Source organism: Salvia splendens, chromosome 7 (assembly GCF_004379255.2).
Source record: "Salvia splendens isolate huo1 chromosome 7, SspV2, whole genome shotgun sequence".
Lineage (NCBI taxonomy): Eukaryota > Viridiplantae > Streptophyta > Magnoliopsida > Lamiales > Lamiaceae > Salvia > Salvia splendens.
This window is the reverse complement of record NC_056038.1, coordinates 25,678,508-25,696,501: the sequence shown is the minus strand read 5'-3', so window position 1 is coordinate 25,696,501 and position 17,994 is coordinate 25,678,508. Positions and strand designations below refer to the sequence as shown.

General features: G+C 37.9%; 2 protein-coding genes across 2 annotated transcripts in view; both read right to left on the bottom strand.

Moving 5' to 3' along the window:
- Nucleotides 1–8,176, bottom strand: part of LOC121741991 (protein transport protein SEC16B homolog) — a 12,977-nt gene extending 4,801 nt beyond the window's left edge. Inside the window, exons 1-11 of the mRNA XM_042134993.1 lie at nucleotides 7,991–8,176; nucleotides 5,784–7,916; nucleotides 5,393–5,701; nucleotides 4,751–4,879; nucleotides 4,547–4,669; nucleotides 4,276–4,446; nucleotides 3,834–3,959; nucleotides 3,604–3,738; nucleotides 3,013–3,140; nucleotides 2,815–2,923; nucleotides 2,627–2,741 (exon numbers count right to left, since the gene is read on the bottom strand). Of these exons, the coding sequence (XP_041990927.1) occupies nucleotides 2,627–2,741; nucleotides 2,815–2,923; nucleotides 3,013–3,140; nucleotides 3,604–3,738; nucleotides 3,834–3,959; nucleotides 4,276–4,446; nucleotides 4,547–4,669; nucleotides 4,751–4,879; nucleotides 5,393–5,701; nucleotides 5,784–7,700 (3,262 nt within the window). The 5' untranslated portion in view covers nucleotides 7,701–7,916; nucleotides 7,991–8,176. The remainder of the gene's footprint in view (nucleotides 1–2,626; nucleotides 2,742–2,814; nucleotides 2,924–3,012; nucleotides 3,141–3,603; nucleotides 3,739–3,833; nucleotides 3,960–4,275; nucleotides 4,447–4,546; nucleotides 4,670–4,750; nucleotides 4,880–5,392; nucleotides 5,702–5,783; nucleotides 7,917–7,990) is intronic.
- A 5,374-nt stretch (nucleotides 8,177–13,550) lies between these two features.
- LOC121742592 (60S ribosomal protein L19-1-like) lies at nucleotides 13,551–15,575 on the bottom strand. Its single transcript, XM_042135783.1, has 5 exons — nucleotides 15,420–15,575; nucleotides 14,618–14,740; nucleotides 14,069–14,382; nucleotides 13,892–13,950; nucleotides 13,551–13,798 (listed from the first exon to the last, which is right to left on the bottom strand). The coding sequence occupies exons 1-5, from the start codon at nucleotides 15,529–15,531 to the stop codon at nucleotides 13,774–13,776; spliced, it is 633 nt and encodes a 210-aa protein (XP_041991717.1). The 5' UTR covers nucleotides 15,532–15,575; the 3' UTR covers nucleotides 13,551–13,773.
- Between the last annotated feature and the right edge of the window lie 2,419 nt (nucleotides 15,576–17,994).

The following is a 17,994-nucleotide window of genomic DNA, read 5'->3' as shown; positions in this document are numbered from 1 at the left end:
TATCGATTAATCAATCTTGAAGTTTGATTTGAAGATTTGGTATAGGAATTTAAGGCTTTAGTATCAAAAGGCCCCAAATTTAAGTTTCTTTCTGGCAAAATGTACAGAAATTGCATACTTTCCAAGTATATAGGACTAAGTTTGCCCTCTAAATTATGGGATTACAACTGCTACCAACAGGACTAAAAATAACACCCTGTGTTATTCTTGTGTGACAGTTCCCCATGCCGGATTCGGGTTGGGTTTCGAGAGGCTTGTGCAGTTTGCTACTGGGGTCGACAATATAAGAGATGCAATACCCTTCCCTCGAGCACCTGATCAGCCTGATTTTTGACATTTCAGAGTATACCGCCCTCGATTGGAACACCAAATTTCACAGTTAAGATTTTTTTTTCTGTAAAATCTCGCAATCGTGTACTTGGTTTAGGTGTCATTGTATCTAAAATAATTCAATCATTATCTTTACGTCATAAAAAGACAATGTAGAAAAGTGTCATACGTGATACATGTGCTGGAACTTTGTGTATCACTGTTGAGAATATTTCAAGACATTATTTCTATCAGTGATTTTGCAAATGAAACAAAATACTAACACTACCATCAAAATCAGTGTTTAGCAAATGAAACAAAATGTTAAATATTATTCAACTGTTTATAACTTATCAAAATCCCTCTGCGTAACATTCCTATTCTTTGCTTGAATGTTTACAGTTCGCGCGCTATTGCTTTCCCGCGACCAGAACAGTGTTCATTTTGAATGATGAGCAAACCTCTATAAAGTATAGTACTGGCTACTAAATAACAAACTAACATTTAAAATACAATAGTAAAACACAAAACATATAATTGATGCCACAAAAATAAAAAAAGGGCTATCGAAAAGGAGAAAGAAAATAAAAGGACAGAAAATTTGTCGATCTCCATCACTTGCTGCAGACAATCTGTGATTTGAACAGGCTCTGGCTGTATGGATAAATTTGCTATGTACATCTTGAGGATATATGAGTTCGGACTTCTTGTAGTTCTTCTCCGAAACTGCCACCACTCACTGATGAATCTGCTAGCGAAGTGTCACTTTGCCTGGAAAGATGGAGGACGCATGCCCCAGTGGCTCTCCCGGAGGTTGTCCCCTATTTGGGAGGGCTCATTGAGTCATTAAGCTCCCACCCCATGAAGCAGTTCTCCGTGAATGTAACGCAAAGGAGCTATCATTTGCCCCCTTGTTGTATATGTTGCCTCATGCTTCCAAATCTTTGCATGGCTGCCATGGAAGATGAGGGAGTTGGCGAATGGAACGAGTCATTAGGAGGAGAGGAAGAAGGATTTTCATAAGTGGTGGAAGCATTCTGCTTTTCTTCAACGACAAGCTGCTCAGCATGAGATACTGGTGCTGGAACGAAAAATTTAGGGTTGATGCCACCTGCTGGTTTTGCAGAAGGTACAAAAGGCGACTGGAACCCACTTACTGTGTTCCCGCCACCTCGGTTGAAAGTGTCAACATACCTGGCCATTAAAAGAGGGAACTAATCAGATAAGAGCTAAGTATTAGTATTTGATTGATAACTTCTCTTTCAAACAGTTGCAACATCAGTTCTCATGGGAGATAAAGCTGAAAAGCTTGAGAAATTAATATAAGTTCAATCCCCAATGCCTGACCCGAGAGCACCAAACAAGTCCTTACCTCAGCATTATTACACAGTGTTTTGTTTCCGCACATAATGGAAGAGACCCAAGTAGCAACACGAATTACAAAAGTAGTTTTAAAGAATTTACCTAGAGCGAACACCCATCCTTCCACGTGCAGAGTACTGATTGGCTGTTGGAGGAAGTGGTGGCATTCCTGGACTATTATCCATAGTGCTTGGGCTTTTAAATTCAAGGTTCCCATTGTTACGAGGTTCACTTTGCAATGAATTCATTTCTGATGCTCCATTCTGAAAAACTGAAGCCTTTGGTGGCGGCGGAAGAGCTGCTTCTGGTGCTGGAGGATCGACACCTTCCTCCACCCATCTCTTGAGTTTTCATCATAATAAACTTATTTGTCTCACCCAATTTTGCCTAGGAAAAAGTACAAAACAGGATCAACCAAACAATAAATGCATACTTGAAATTATAAAGTAAATTTAAGGCATGTTTTTGGGAAAACAGGGAGCTCAGTAAATATACCTGGCGACCTTGACGATTGAGTACTAAACCAACAGTCTTCTGAAAGAGCTGAGATCCAAAACTAAAACGCCCTAAGCGAGATGTACCACCTCCTGCTGATGCTTTGTCCTGTGTGCTAGCAGAAGTTGCTTCTTTCGATGGATCAGCCTGACTCTACTCGTCAAAAGAAGATATCATGTCATTATTTATAGAAACATATGAGATCATTCAACATATTGAATAAGCATATTCAGGTAAAATAGTATATAAAAGGGCTGAAAGAAACCTGCATCGGACTCCTTCCAAAGTCAGGTTCTGAAACGCTTCTTGTGTGCATAATCTTTTTGTTATCAGCTGCCCATTCATTTATAGGTTCCATGGATTGAGGAAACTAATGAAGACATAGCCATTGTTGATTGACTACTCGACACTCTGGGTCCACTGGACTGGTAATGATTCTCATTACCATAAACAGCACCGCCTGAGGTCGGTGCAGGTGGTGGCAGGCCCCCAACAACACGATGTGCAGTACTGTCAAAAAGGTTTAGCAATTTTCCGATAAATTCCTTGGGAGCTAAGTTTACAGAGAATCCTCCCTGCATCAAAAGAGGTTCCAGATTTAAGAATATACCAAAATCAATGACGTAAATTAGAGGAAGCAAAGTTGACCTGTTGATGAGCTTTAATCCTATCCTCAAGGGATGAAACTAAATTCCTTAGATTCTCCAGCTCGTGAGTTCGTCCAGTTTTAAGCGATTTTAGTACCGCTTGACAGTACCTACATCGAAATAATTTAGAAAACAAAGATGAAATCCGTAAAACAAAGACAAGAATCCACAAAAGATGTTTTAGGTATAAGATAAATACTTTAATGCCTCCGACGTCCTCCCAACTTCAGCCAACATGAGTGCATATACATACTTATAAGGTTGAAATGAAAGTAGAACGGACTGAGAGTTCCCAAGTGTCTTTGAATACTCATATATCTCTGTCCTCTGTTAAAATACACAAAGGTCAAACACACAAAGGTCATATATGCAGTTGGGGCTAATATCAATGTACTAAATATAAGCTAACAATAAAACTATTTAATTTATTATGCTTCTGCAAGACACAACCACAGTTTATATGGCCTTGGAAGAAAAATACTCTTCAAATTTGTTAACACAAAGTAGATGTAAGTTGTATGCTACAAATAGTTGACCCAACTGTAACATAAACTTGTTGGAGCAGTAAAAACAAGTAAACAACCCTGTCTACAAGGAGAGTGCTAAAGGATAATACTACGTACTCGAGCAAGAAAACTGTCAGAAAAATGGAATTTAAAATGATATTTGTGTTTTTCATATAGAATTCCTTCCAGGCTGATTGAAACTCAGACTCAGTACCCTAGGTAGTGGATTACATGTTATCAAAAGGTAAAGACTGCTCTGCCCAGTAATGGTAACTCAGGCAAACCTGAATTGCTTCTGGACTTGCATACGTCCGTGGCATTTTTAAATGATTGGCACCAATGAGACACAATCTTGCACTGTCTGAATACGGCTCAAAGCTAGATTCCGCAACCAAATAGCATATATGAGCAGCAATTATCTAAGCAAAAGTAATTCATTAACTCACGAGTTAGGAAGGACTGAAGGAACTACCAAAAGTAAAAAAAAATATAGTTTGAGCGAAACTAGACATACATCACTTCTTTCCTTCCACAAACAATCACCGAGATGGATAAGCACAAGTTCATCATCCTTTGTTCTATTTGCAGTTATCACAGCCAAATTTTCTTCCCAGTCGTCCAGCATGCAATTGGCTCCAAACTGGGTAGTTGGCAATACAAAACAGAGGAGATAAACTTAACATGCTGCTTAAATCTAACAACATACAAATTAACATGTTTTGTATTGCCAACTGGGTAGTTGGCAATACAAAACAGAGGAGATAAACTTAACATGCTGCCCAAATCTAACAACATACAAATTAAGAAACAGAGGGAAATAGATAGAATATCCAACTAGATCCTCTAGTGATGCATGCAGCACAATCTCAACCCTTATAAACAACTATTATAGCTTAATTTTTTAAAACTACTTCTGGAAAAATCGCAGAAAGTTTTTCAAAGCATTTACTTCACACCTGTGCAGGTTGTTGAGGCACATTTATAGAACCAGTCATGTTGTTAACAGCTGCAGTATCTGCAGAGAAGACGTCAGCTGGTTGGCCAGCAATGAGCAGGCATAGTGTTCGCAAGGGTGATCCAGCCACTAACTGGCGAAGTGCCATTTGCTTGACAGTGTCAACATAGAACTGCATATGTTTTTCCGTCAACAAAGTTATAATAAAGATACATAGGCCAAGACAGGATTCAAATATTTATTAACCGGAATCAGGTTTGAGATGAACTAACTTGATCACCAAGTTGAGCAGCAAGAACAAGGGCAGGACCCCATAACTGTCCCTCCTGTGCACATTCTAAAGCTTCCTTCTTTCTTCCGGAAACCAGAAGATTTTGAACCTCAGCAGCAGTGGCCTAAAACAGAATTTTATCTGTCATATATAGAATTATTGATTAAACAATTAACATGCTATTGTACGGTAAATGATTGAGTACCTGCAATTGTCCTTCAGATGGAAGTTGCTGCAAGCATCGGGTAATATCACCATACTGATTAAACTGTGACCCATTTCTTTTAGCAAAAGCAAACAGTTTGGCAACCGCCGATTCTGGAGCATCACTTTCCTGTTTGAAAAAATAAATGATCAAAATACGGACATAGAAATCAAAGTAATGACAAGCACCAAGGCTGCAGATATATAAGCAACTAATTTCTGTAGACTGTAATAGAACAATAGTTATAAGAAAAAAAAATTGATATCCACCACTCAACTTATCAAGTTACTAGAATATTTGATTCAGTGGCTATGTATTTTTACAAATTCAAACAGAAGGTTAATATTTGATTTTATTTGTTTACATGTTTAACGGTGGTTAAGTATAAAACTATTCTGTTACGTGAATATCAGACGAGTGACATACCCGGAGAGAAAAGGGAATAGCATAAGATACACCACACATACAGAAAATAATTATTATAGTCAGGCAGCTGTTGTTATGTACTCCAGTATATTTCATGGAATTAGTGGTAATTTTCAAAAAGAGACTACCACATTTTTGAAGCAGATATTGATGACAAAAAGAAAAATGGCTTTTAAAACAAAAGTAAATCAATCCTTCTTTGACTTAACAATTTACCTTCATCGCAGCATCTGTGCCATAAGGAGATCTAAGTTTTCCATAATACTGACAGGCTATTTTTAACAGCGACAGGAGCAGCTTCAACACTTCAGCCTTTCTGTAATCCATATGAGCAGGCTCAGAATTTAACCTTTCCTCAATCCATTTATTCAACTCCTTAGTGGCCACACTTCCACCTGTAAGAGGACCTGGAAGAGAATGCTGGCAGAGAGCCTGGAAATAAGTGCTTCCATGATTTACAGCATCAATGTTGCCAGTCACAACTTCTGATAAGTTGAGAACAGTTATTGAGCCACCCACAGGATTCTTCATGAAAAATAAAATTTTATAAGCATGTAATACAAGGCCAGTTATTAACAGAACCTATGAGAATGGCACAAACACATACCTGGCTTCCATAGTTCAAATTTTCATTAGAGTTGTTATGGTTCATCACAACGAGCTTGCCACCAAAACCAAAGGCAACTAAAGCATGAGCAGGACGACCAGCAGATGACCTCCCCAACGCAGGATTGTATGTCATTGGAGTATTTTGAATCTGTTGCTGAGAGAAGTTCACAGCGTTTTGATTGCCATAAAAGTCATTTGAAAAGTATTTCTGGTCATTTTGATTGACTTTGGAGTCATTGAAATGTTGGCTGAAGTTTCCGCCAACAAACTGGGAAGGCATAGAATAGTTGTTGTTCTGATGTTGGCTTAGATTTTCATAATACGGACCATTTACTGCATAATGAGCGTTACTTTGTTGACTTCCATGCAGACTTGCAGAAACATTCTGTGCATAGTTATTTTCCGTTACTTGGTTTTCAGTGTATTGTAAACCAGCTTCCCCAGCGGTACCAGTTTTATCAGGTAACCACATTCTTGAGTTTTGTTGGTTGTAGTTGTTAGCAGATCCCAACCAATTCTGATCTGGGCTTTGGCTGCCAAAAATTTGAGGATTGTAATTATTACCTTGATCATGCGAACTGCTTGCTGTCAGTGTGTTGTTCTGAGAAAATGTATCAGTAAATGAATAATCATCCTTACTCATCTTATCGTGGACTTGAGCAGTAGACTGCTCAGACTGGGCGTATGACTCTAAAGCGCGCCATTCTTGGGCAATAGTATCATAGTACCACCCAGGGTACTGAGGATCAAATACCATATGAGCAGGGTAACCATTATTATCATTAGATGCCTGATTCCAGTCTGATGAAACCACACTGCTATTACCACTCACTTCTGACACCTGATTCCAGTTTGTTGTTTCCGTAGCATCACTCGCCAGAGAGGTCTGGTTCCAATTAGAAACTGTCTCTGTTTTACCAGCCTCAGCTACAGCTCCAGATACAGAATGACCAGTTTGCTGCATGTAAGAGAGATCAACCTGCCCACCAGCCCCTCCCCAAGTAGAAGTTACATTAGAGTCGGCATTTCCTTCCACAGTAGAACCCCCATCATAGCCATCAACCTGATACCATTGTCCAGTACCGTAATCATACTGCCAACCTGGGTATTGGTTTTCCCAGTACTGGGTGCTACTCATATCCTGCACAGATGAACTCTGATCTGCTGCAATACTATCATTCTGTGTATGATTGTACTGCCCGTAATTGTCTGCAGTATCCATATAAGTGGATCCATGTACATCATTTCCAACAGCATCTTGCAACCCATTCTTTGAAGTAACCCCCACTGTGTTGTTAAATGCTTCAGATGGATTTTCCCCTCCGAATTCGGTGAAAAAGTCTGAGTATGATCCAAAGCCATTGCTATCATTCTGAACCGACTCCTCATTAAAGGCACTCCAGGCAACTTCTTTAACTCCACGAGCCCCTATTTCGCTACCACTAGTTGTCTTGCTCAGCACTGGCATGTCAGAGACACCCACATTTTCAGCCTCACCACTGTCAGCATTGACCAAAACATTAGCACCGCCATTTTCATTTTCCAGTTTTTGTAACACGGTACCAAATTCAAATGAATCAGCTGACACTAATGGAATTCCATGCCTCTCCCCTGTTTCAACTTTGCTTATCTGTTCAGCTGTCTCCACTTTTGCACTTAAATCATCAACTACGCTACGATCACTGCTGGAGACTTGTTCAACATTAACCTCACCATGATCGTCAAGCTCATTGATACTCAAATTGGCAAAAGCCTTAGCCTCATCAGATTCATTCCCGTCCGACACGACATGACGGCCTCCAGATTCCGCCGATGTGGAGACTTTAAAGTCCACATCGTCGTCATCATCCACTAATTTATCAAAAAAATCCTCGTCAGTATTATCCTCCACCGAGAATGGAGGATTCGAAGCCATTCAACCAAACCTAACTTTAGATTCCACAAAACTCACCCCTAAATTTCAAAACCCTAATTGATCCGAGCTAGTTAATAAACACGCAGATCCAGGAACAAAACCCGCCTAATTCCACAAAATACAACCCGAAACAATCCAAATCGAACAAGATCCGGGGTTTTACAAGTCCACCAATATCCGAAACGCGGTACACGAAGATGCAAAAACACGAAAATTCTGCAAAATTGTGAATCAATTCAACACATAGGACCTAAATAATTACCGAATTGATGCAGAAAATCTTGACTTACAGATCAAAATTGATAATTGAGGAAAGGGAAGGAATGGCCTATTCATACGTGTCGGTTGTGCGTATATATGTGTAGAGAGAGAGAGGGAGAGAGTGTCTGTAAACTCAGAAGAGAAGACAAAGCCTCGATTTCGCTCCGAAGGTCTCAACAACCCACCGAAAACCTCCTCCAGTTTTACCCCTAATTATATAAATATACTCACAAACACATCTGCAAATTACAGTTAACTTCTTATCTAATTTTAGTTTGACTTTTTTTTCTTTCATAATTTTTTGTCTAAATTAATCAGCTTCGGCTTACTGTAATAAATGATAGAGGTGGATCAACTTCGGAAGCTGAATAAATAAGAAAATTAATTGCAATTAAGAACATGGTTTTTTACGTTAATTCTTTGTTATGAATAAAAGAAATTTAAAATAAAAAATATTACTCATTCGATATTTTGCAAGTTAAACTAACCGCTGATTCCTTCTCTAGTATTTGATGCAGGCATTTAAATATGATTTGCATTTCTTTTTATTCGAAAACAGGGGTATTTAGTGGTACAGTCATGGAATTTATATGATTTTCTACATTTCCAAAGATTATTTCCATAAACATAACAATACTAGCAAAACTTTTGAATATAAGCATTATTTTAAATATGCATTGAAGCTTGATTTATAGAGTGGGACAAATCATATTTCTAAAAGGTGAAATAGGCAATAAAATCATGAAATTTGGTCAAATTCTGGTCTATCTTAGTAACTTAAATTGGTCAATTAAAACTTTGACTCTTTTCAATTGTCTCATAGTCTATAATTTGGAGGAAATTATGTACAATATGATTTAGTAAAAAAAATACCATGCGAACAAAACGTTCGGCTATTCAAACGACGTCATTTAATACACTTAGTCAATCACGTCTTTAATGTTTGCATATGTACGTAGTTGATAAATTTAAAAATGTAGTACTACGGAGCATGATTAAATTTTTTGCTACAGGGTAATTAAGAAAAATGTTAAAGTTATAATTAACTACTACCAGTATTTTTTAAAGTTATTAGATAAACTATAATTTAACCAAATTTCATAATTTTATTGCATATTTACCCTTTCTAAAATTATGTACTGTATTACCTACATTCATAATCAGCATTCGTGTTTTTTTCTATTTTATATTATTTATAAAAATTAATCTTCTTTTATTTTTAATAAGATTCTTTTTCTAATTAGTTATATCTCATTTTTTATTAATAATATCTGTAATCACTTTTTCTATATATTTCTCCCACTTTATCCTAATGATATATAGTAGTAGTATGTAATTTTATACATTAGACTATACTGATACATTTGTATAAACGATGTTTAGTACTATCAATCAATTGCGAATGTGTGTTTTGTTTTAATCATCACAATGAGTAACATGAATATTCACCATAACATCATAAATGTATAATCTATGGTATGGCTCGAGTATTATTTCAACACTCAACATGTATCATTACAGTGTGTATATTAATATTCAATATTTATTATTTTAGTGTGAAATATATACTATAACACTCAATATGCAAATACATTATCAATTTTCTTCATGTGAACATATACAATTAGGACATTATTAGAATCTTCATTGCATTACCTTAATTTAATATATATGTTTTATGAAAATTAATTTAAATAGTGAATTATGTAAATTTTAAAGTTAAGAGATATTTTTAGGAAAGAAAAAAGTGAGTAGCTTTAAATTGTTACATGATTAACTGCTAATTTTTTCTATGATTATTTTGATAATATTTCTAAACTTCTGTAATGATATGTATGCATATATGATCTTCGTCGTCAATTTTCCGATGGCTTATAATAGGTCTTAGTTCTGTACCACTGGCAAAATCAATTTTGAACTTAGTACAACATATGGTATATAAGGAGAACTGGGCGTGTTCACCCTATAAGATTTGGCAAATAAATGGTTGAGGTAAGAATAATAGTAGAAAGGATAAATTTATTGTTAAATGGAAAATAAATTGCATTTTAATATTCTCAAGTTATCATGCTTTATACAGTTTTGGTAGTTCAAGTCAAATGTTCCAACATTTTGAGATTTAACAAAAGTGTTTAGAGTTGAACTTAAAAATGCTCTAGCCTGCATTTCATTGTATGTTCTCTTCAATATTATATACTTCTTTGTATAAAGCATAAGACCATCCACAATAGGCGCCCAGCGACCGCCCAGCCGAGCGCCGGCGCTGGGCGGTTCGCTGAGCGGTCTATTGCAGCCGCCCAGCGGCTGAGTGGAGAGAGAAACCGCGCAGCGCTGGGCGGTCCGTTCGGCGCTATTGCAGCGCCCGGATCGCCCAGCGCACCGCCTAGCGCGAAAATTAATTTTTTTTTTCCGAAACACTATATATACGCGCTTTGCTCGTCATTTTCATTCGCACTACTTGTTTTAACGAGTACTCTCTCTATCTTAATTTCTGTTCAAGATCAACAACGGGAAATGGATCTCAACAACGAGCCTAGTTCCGGGAGTAGCGGGTCACAAACTTCGACGATCCCTGTGGGAAGTGGATGGGGTCAGGTGCCCGGGTACTACAACATGTACCCGTGGCAGCAGATGATGCCCGGGGCCCCAATGGGGGGGAGTCCGCCGGGGGGGTTTCCGCCGATACCGGGGTGGGTACCCGGGATGCAGATGATGCCCGGGGGAGCACCGGCGACACAGTGGACTCCGGGGGTCGTACCGGCGACACAGTGGACTCCGGGGGTCGTACCGGCTACACAGGGGACTCCTGGGGGGTCCCCGGCGACGGCGGGGGATGTCTATCGCGCCAGTTTTGATTTTTCGACTGGGTCTTCGTACACATCGACCCAAACACCCTTGGGGTTTGATAGTTTCTCCTTAGATGAGTTGGGGTTTGATACTCTCGGAGCTCCGGAGACTCTAGTTCAAGGGGGGGCAGTGCCGGGGCGTGGCGCCCCAAAGAAGAAGGGCAAGAAGAAGGTCGGCGAGTCGTCGCAGCCGGGTGAGGAGGAGGTACGGAGGAGGTGGACGGAGGACGAGAACGTTGCGCTCAGCAAGGCGTGGGTGAGTGTTTGCGACGATTCTCTCGTTTCGAACGAGCAAAGGATCGTCAACATGTGGGGCAAGATAGCAGCAGCCTACCAGAGATTTTGCCCGGAGGGGAGGCCCCGCAACGGGGAGGATTGCCGGAAGGGCTGGAACCGAATCAGGGCGGCGGTCTCCCGATTTTCGGGTTTGTACACCAACGCACTCCGCATGATGAGCAGTGGCCAAACGGAGGATGACTGCAGGAGAATAGCGGAGAAAGCCTTCCCACTGAAGGGTTTATACAAGGACTTCACCTACTGGAACTACTATCTTGTACTGAGCGAGTCCGAGAAGTTCCGAGTAGGTGTCGACTCTGGCTGGCCGAAGAAGCAACGACTGAACTACACCGGCGATTACAGCGGCAGCAGCGGAGGTTCCCACGACCTCCCCGAGACGACGCAGGAGTTCCCCACGCCGCGTTCGGTCGATGGCCGACCTCGCCCGATTGGGCGCAAGCGCGCTCAGCAGGCGGCGAGAGGGAACGCCGGGGCTTCCCAGGAGGTCCAGTCGGTATCCCCCCTTGGCCAATCCACCCAGGAGCTCAAATTCTTCGCTCGCGCCCAAACGCGCGCTCAGTTGATCAAGACGATGGCCGAATGGCGGGTGGCGACGGATCCCGTGGAGAAGAGCGTGCTTCAAACCTTGCTCATGAGCCTGCAGGACGAGTTGGAGGCTATACGGAGGGAGACCGGTGGCGGCAGCAGCGGCGTAGGCGGCGGAGGCGACGGCGATGGTGGCGGCGGCGATGGTGGCGACGGAGGCGACAGCGACGGAGGCGACGACGACGGAGACGAGGAGTGAATTGTCACTCTTTTTTATTAATGTATTTTTTTTAAAATTAATGTACTTTTTTTAAATTATTGTACTTTTTTAAATTTTAATAGTATTATTGAACTTTTCCCGTATATGTCTCGTAAATTAAATTTCGCATATTGTGTGATTGTTAATTATTTCATTTTGTATATATTTGTTAATAGTGATGTGGATATTATGTGGCTAGGCTATGGCTGGGCTATTGCTGGGCTATTTGCTTGTTTTGATGATGTGGCAGGAGGATTTTTAGTGCTGCTGATGTGGCAGTGGCTAGGCTATGGCTGAGCTATTGCTGGGCTATTCCTATTGTGGATGGCCTAAATATGTCGAATTAGCCGATTTTGTTTGCCACAATTAAAAGTAGGCCACGAACTAAAGTGAAAAGATAATTTTACTCAAATTATTCAGTATTACTCCCTTCGTCCCTTAAAATAGATCAATTTTAAAATAACACGAATTTAAAAAATACGAATTTTAATGTGTAATCTATACCTATAATATAAAAAGAGAATTTTAAGATTATTTACAAGATTGCCATTTTTAGGGAAATGTGATCATTGGTTAGAATAAAAAAACAAAAGTTATTAGTCAACTCCATTGTCCAATACAATACAATGTCATTGGCTTCACAAATAAATTTAAAAAAAAAAAATTTGAAAATAATGAATAAATTAATTTTTGTCAGTTACAATTTATAAGTCTCAAATACTTAAAAGTAATTGATGCATTGTTCATATTCGGAAATGTAAGATTTTTTTCTCCAATGTCTCTATCTATATGTATTAGTAATTTATTTTTTTTGATAGACGTATATATTAGATGATGTTTCGGTATAGAAATGTCTGTTGTTAAATTACGATTGCTCTATTTGTAGTAGAGTTCTTTTTTAATCAACATATGTGTCCGTATTGGTTTGGTTTCAAACTTATCCAATTTTATCCATAGTTTTCTCATAAATTAATACTTATATACTATCCTATGTAATGACATTCTTATTTTAACTAATTAAATAACAATATGAAAATAGTGATGGAAATAAATTGGGTTATGCATCACATAGAGGGTTAACACTATTTATAAAAGAGACTGATTGAAGTATTGGTTAGTGAAAAATGAGATTGGAAGCAAAGCTAATCAATGGTCCGAATATATTGTAATTAGTTGGATACATCACGTGAAAATAAATCCATACAACTAAATTTTTACTCGCCAGCACGTTAAGAAAAAAAAAAGTTTCCTTATTAAGCAACGCTGATTTTGCTCATATCATAGCTCAAAATAAAAATTAGTGTCCAGATATATTGTAATTAGTTGGATACATAACATGGAAATATATCCATACCAGATACCACTAAATTTTTAATCGCCAACACATTCAGAATAAGCATGTGAAGCGGATCGGAAGACCAGCTCTGGTGGTTGCCATCGAATCTTTTTTTTTTTGCAAGAAAAAAATCTCTAGCAGTATTCATGTGAGGAATATAATTTTCAGATCTAAAAAATTCCAATAAATATAAAATCAGCATTCACAAAAGAAGACCAAGAAGTCGTATTATAACAAACAACTCCAATTTATGCAAAACTAGCCTTGTGTTATGTGCTTGTGCTTGTGCTTGTGGTGGATGATTGCTATTGATAAAGAACACGATGTCAAAGAAAATAAAGCAATCTTTCCAGAGAATTAACTGTAAACGGAAAACATGAGAGCACACTTGGTCAACCAAAACATAAGTTGTGTATCAATAATCCTTGCATTGTAAAGCATAGTTATGTGATGACGAGAAAACGATTTAAGATGCTAGTTGTGATACTAACAAAACCATCGAGAGAGCGTAGAACGCTACCACGAGCACAAGAGCGGTCATCTCAGATCTCACTTCTTAGCCTTCTTAGTACCTCTGCATCGCAGATAATTTTGAAGGCTGTTAGTCAAACTAGATTTTGTGGTAATAAACCAATTGAAATGGCGAATATACATGTCAGTCACTTACTGAGATGTAGGGACAGGAGTGGCCGCAGCTGGTGGTGGTGCTACTTTCTCTCCCGGTCCCTGAATTCATATAAGAAACAATAAGAAAATCCAGTGTAGAATGTTTCTTTATAATATACGTGCATGTTCTAATACATGAGAGTTAGTGAGTCGAGGAAAAGAATTCAACCAACATTACCTGCGCTAGTCGTTCTTCTCTTCTTGCAAACTTCCTTTCCCTGCTAGCTTTGTTCTTAGCTCTCTTAGCCTCGAACTGGTCAGACAGCGTCTTCTCCCTAGCCTTCTCAGCCTTAGACTTGTGGATGCTCTCCATGAGAACACGCTTGTTCTTGAAAACATTACCCTTCACTCTCATGTACATGTCATGGTACATATGCTTGTCAATCTTCTTAGCCACCCTATATTTCCTCAGCAACCGTCTTAGCACTCTCATTCTCCTCATCCAAAGAATTTTTGTGGGCAGCCTTGCCTCCCTGGTACCCTTTCTTTTACCTGTATTCATTCAGAAATTCAAAAATAATTATAAACTTACAAAAGTAAACAGTAATGTGAAGTGGGTTAAACCAAATGAATCCATTCTATGAAATTCATCTTAGATAGAGTCTCAAAAAGAAAATGGAACGGGAATCTTTAGACTTTTGATTTGACTAACGAACAACCAGCCACTAATTAATTTCAGATTGATCCAAACATACATTAAAGCTAGAGAAGAAGTGAATGACTGTACCATAACCAGAGTGTCGACCCTTCCTCTTGGCCTCTTTCATCCTACGAGCCCGTGATCGTGAATGAATCTTGGTGGGCTTCCTGATAATGAAACCATCCCTGACCAGTTTCCTAATGTTTTGTCCTACAACAAAAAGGAAGAACATCAACTATGAAACCAAGCGATGAAATAATCACCGGTAGAAACTCATTACAAATGCTAGGAAATTAAAAGATTAATATTGAGTAGAACCAAAAAACAGACGATAAACTAATAGTGTTAGAGTAATGAATAAAAGGGTGTTTTTTTCATTCAAAGAGATTTAGCTGATTTTTAGTCATAATATGACAACAAAAATTAGGTCAGACTCAAAAAAATTCTTGGCACGGCAGTAGAGCTTTCACTAGTTTGTGTTCCTGATTTGAACAAGCTGAAGCGTTTCCCAATTTCATCCAGAAACACACTGATAAATAACAATCGACTCTAGGTAAAATACGAAGCATAACTGACCGACACATCAAAAAGCTAAAACTACTAAGAAATTTAAACCAATTATCTGCAATCCGAAATTATCCACTGCTCTGAACAATGAAAAGTCAATTAAACAAGCTCAATGAGATTTATCAATTAAACGATGAACCAACAACAAAAAGCGCATTTCCATCTAGAACAATCCGAAACATATGAAACCCCTCACAGCCATCAATATTAACATCCTAATTTTCAAAATAAGTATTTCGCAGCTAGACATAGCGCTAATAGAAACAAATTGCGCAGATCTCAGAGAACCACAACCACCAGCAGAAAAGGTTCGAGAGCGTACGAGAATTAGCCATGGAGATTTCGTTAACTTCATTAGGGTCGAGCCAGACCTTGCCCTTGCCGCACTTGAGGACGCTGGCGGATAGCCGCTTCTGCAGCTTTAGCGACACCATTTCTCTATCTCGCAAAAGGAGGAAAATTGGTGAGAGGAGAAATACAATTTTATAACGCGATGGATTAGGGTTATACAATATAATTGGGCTTTTATTTGTGAAATTAGAGGGAGTTTATAAATAAAGTTTGGGCCTATATTAATTGGGCCTTCTCGATCTACATTTCTGTAATAACATAATCATGATTTATGGGGAAATTTTGTATTTTCCGTACAAAAAAACACTTTTTAATTATATTTCGTCTATCCCATATAATTAGTCTGTATCTATTTTTGAAAACTTTTTCATAACAAAGCACTATTGATAATATGAGCCACCTATCAACTAGGAGTGAGGAAAAATACCGAAATACTGCACTTATCGTATCGAAAAAATATCGAAAATACTGATTTTTCGGTATATAGCAAATTTGGTACGATATAATACCGTATCGAAATCTTTCGGTACGGTAACAGAATCATTTTTCCTAAATCGTGGTATACCATAGATTTGGTATACTGCAGTATACCGAACCTTTGGTGCATACCGAAAAATCAGTACATGTTGAAATATTATATAAATATTATATTATACTACCTTCGTCCCCAAAGAATATGCAATTTGGGTTCGGCACGAGTTTTAATGCAAAATTGGTAAAGTAAAAGAGAGATAGAGAGAAAAAGTAATTAAAGAATTGTTAGTGGGGAATGGGTCCCACCTCATTAGAGATAAGTGAGTTTCTAAAATAGGAAAGTGCATATTCTTGTGGGACGGACTAAAAATGAAAGAGTGCATATTTTTGTGGGACAGAGGGAGTATTTAATATACTTATATATATAATAGTATTAAAAATAAAAAAATCTCTGAAAATCATACTTTTAAATATTTTGTGTATAATTTTTTTTTTCAAAACGGTATTACGGTAGACCGTACCGTACTTCGGTATACCGTAAAAGTGCGGTATACCGCAATAACGATAAGGTAATGGTATAAAAAATTAACCATACCGAATTTTCGGTATACGGAAAATTTGAAATTCGGTATGGTATCGGTATGATATTTTGTCAAACCGCAGTTTTCGGTACGGTATACCGTACCGACCCACCCCTACTATCAACAACATTACTTTAATCACTTTTTTTTCTCTGTCTTACTTTATCAATTTCACATTGTATTATCCTCAAATTCTCTATTTTTATGAGAAAGATAGTACTCCCTCCGTCCCACTCAAGATGACCATATTTTTTAGTGGCACGAAAATTTAGGAAGTGCTGTTAGGTGAAATAAAATAGAGAGGGAAAATGTAGTTGGATATTTTAATGAGGAGAGAGGAGAGGGGAGGTTATTTCCAAAATTGGAAAATGGCCATCTTGATTGAGAAAAACAAAAAATGAAAGCTGACCATCTTGAATGAGACCGAGGGAGTACTACCCAACTTTTTAACTTCAAGCTAGTACACAAAAGAGAAGCGCAAAAGATAAAACACTAAAAGATTATTTTGTTTTGCAATATGCTTATCAAAAGCTCTAGATTTTTTTGTCAATACACAAAAATACATGCTACCTCTGTCACACAATAAGAGTCCATTTTTGTCATTTTAGTCCTTCCTATAATAAGAATCCACTTTTACTTTTACTATAAATGGTAAGTAAGTCTTAAATTCCACTGACTCATTTCACTCACATTCATTATGAAACTAAGAAATAAAACTGGGACTTTTACTCCACTAACTGTTTCAACTCACTTTTCTTTACATTTCTTCAAACTCGTGCTGAGTTAAATGTAGACTCTTATTGTGGGACGGAAAGAGTAGATTTTATTATTTTTTTTATATACGTGCAATTATCACATCATGATGACTATCGAAATAGTTAACGTGTTTATTCACATATACTACCAGGCTTAGGTATTCAGTGAATAATAATCGAACCGACAAGCCAATTAACCGACTATTGCAAGGCGCTGAAACAATAACTAAAACTAGGGATGTCAATCGGGCCGGCCCACCGGGTTTCGGGCCAACCCTACTCGGGTTGCGGGCCAATCGGGTGCGGGCTAATCGGGTTGAGATTTTTTCGGGTTATAAAAGTTCAACCCTAACCCTAAACGCTCGGGTTTCGGGCTGGCCCAGCGGGTTAATCGGGTTGCTACCGATAAAATTAACATGCGATTAATCCAATAAATAATGACGAAAATTAGTTATATTTATAAAATATAAATATTTAGTTATGATAAGTTTGAGATTTATACTTAAACTCAAACACAAACATGATCAAATACTAATATTTGAGATTTGTGTAAAATAAAACATAAATTTAAATATTTTAAAGCATGTTTTAAAACATGTTTATAAATTTAAATATTTATTAATGAATAAGAAGTTTCTAATTTATTTATTTATTATTATATTAATAAAATTTTAATATATAATTTATATGTTTAATATAAAATTGAATGTTATTTTTTTAGTTATCTATATTATAA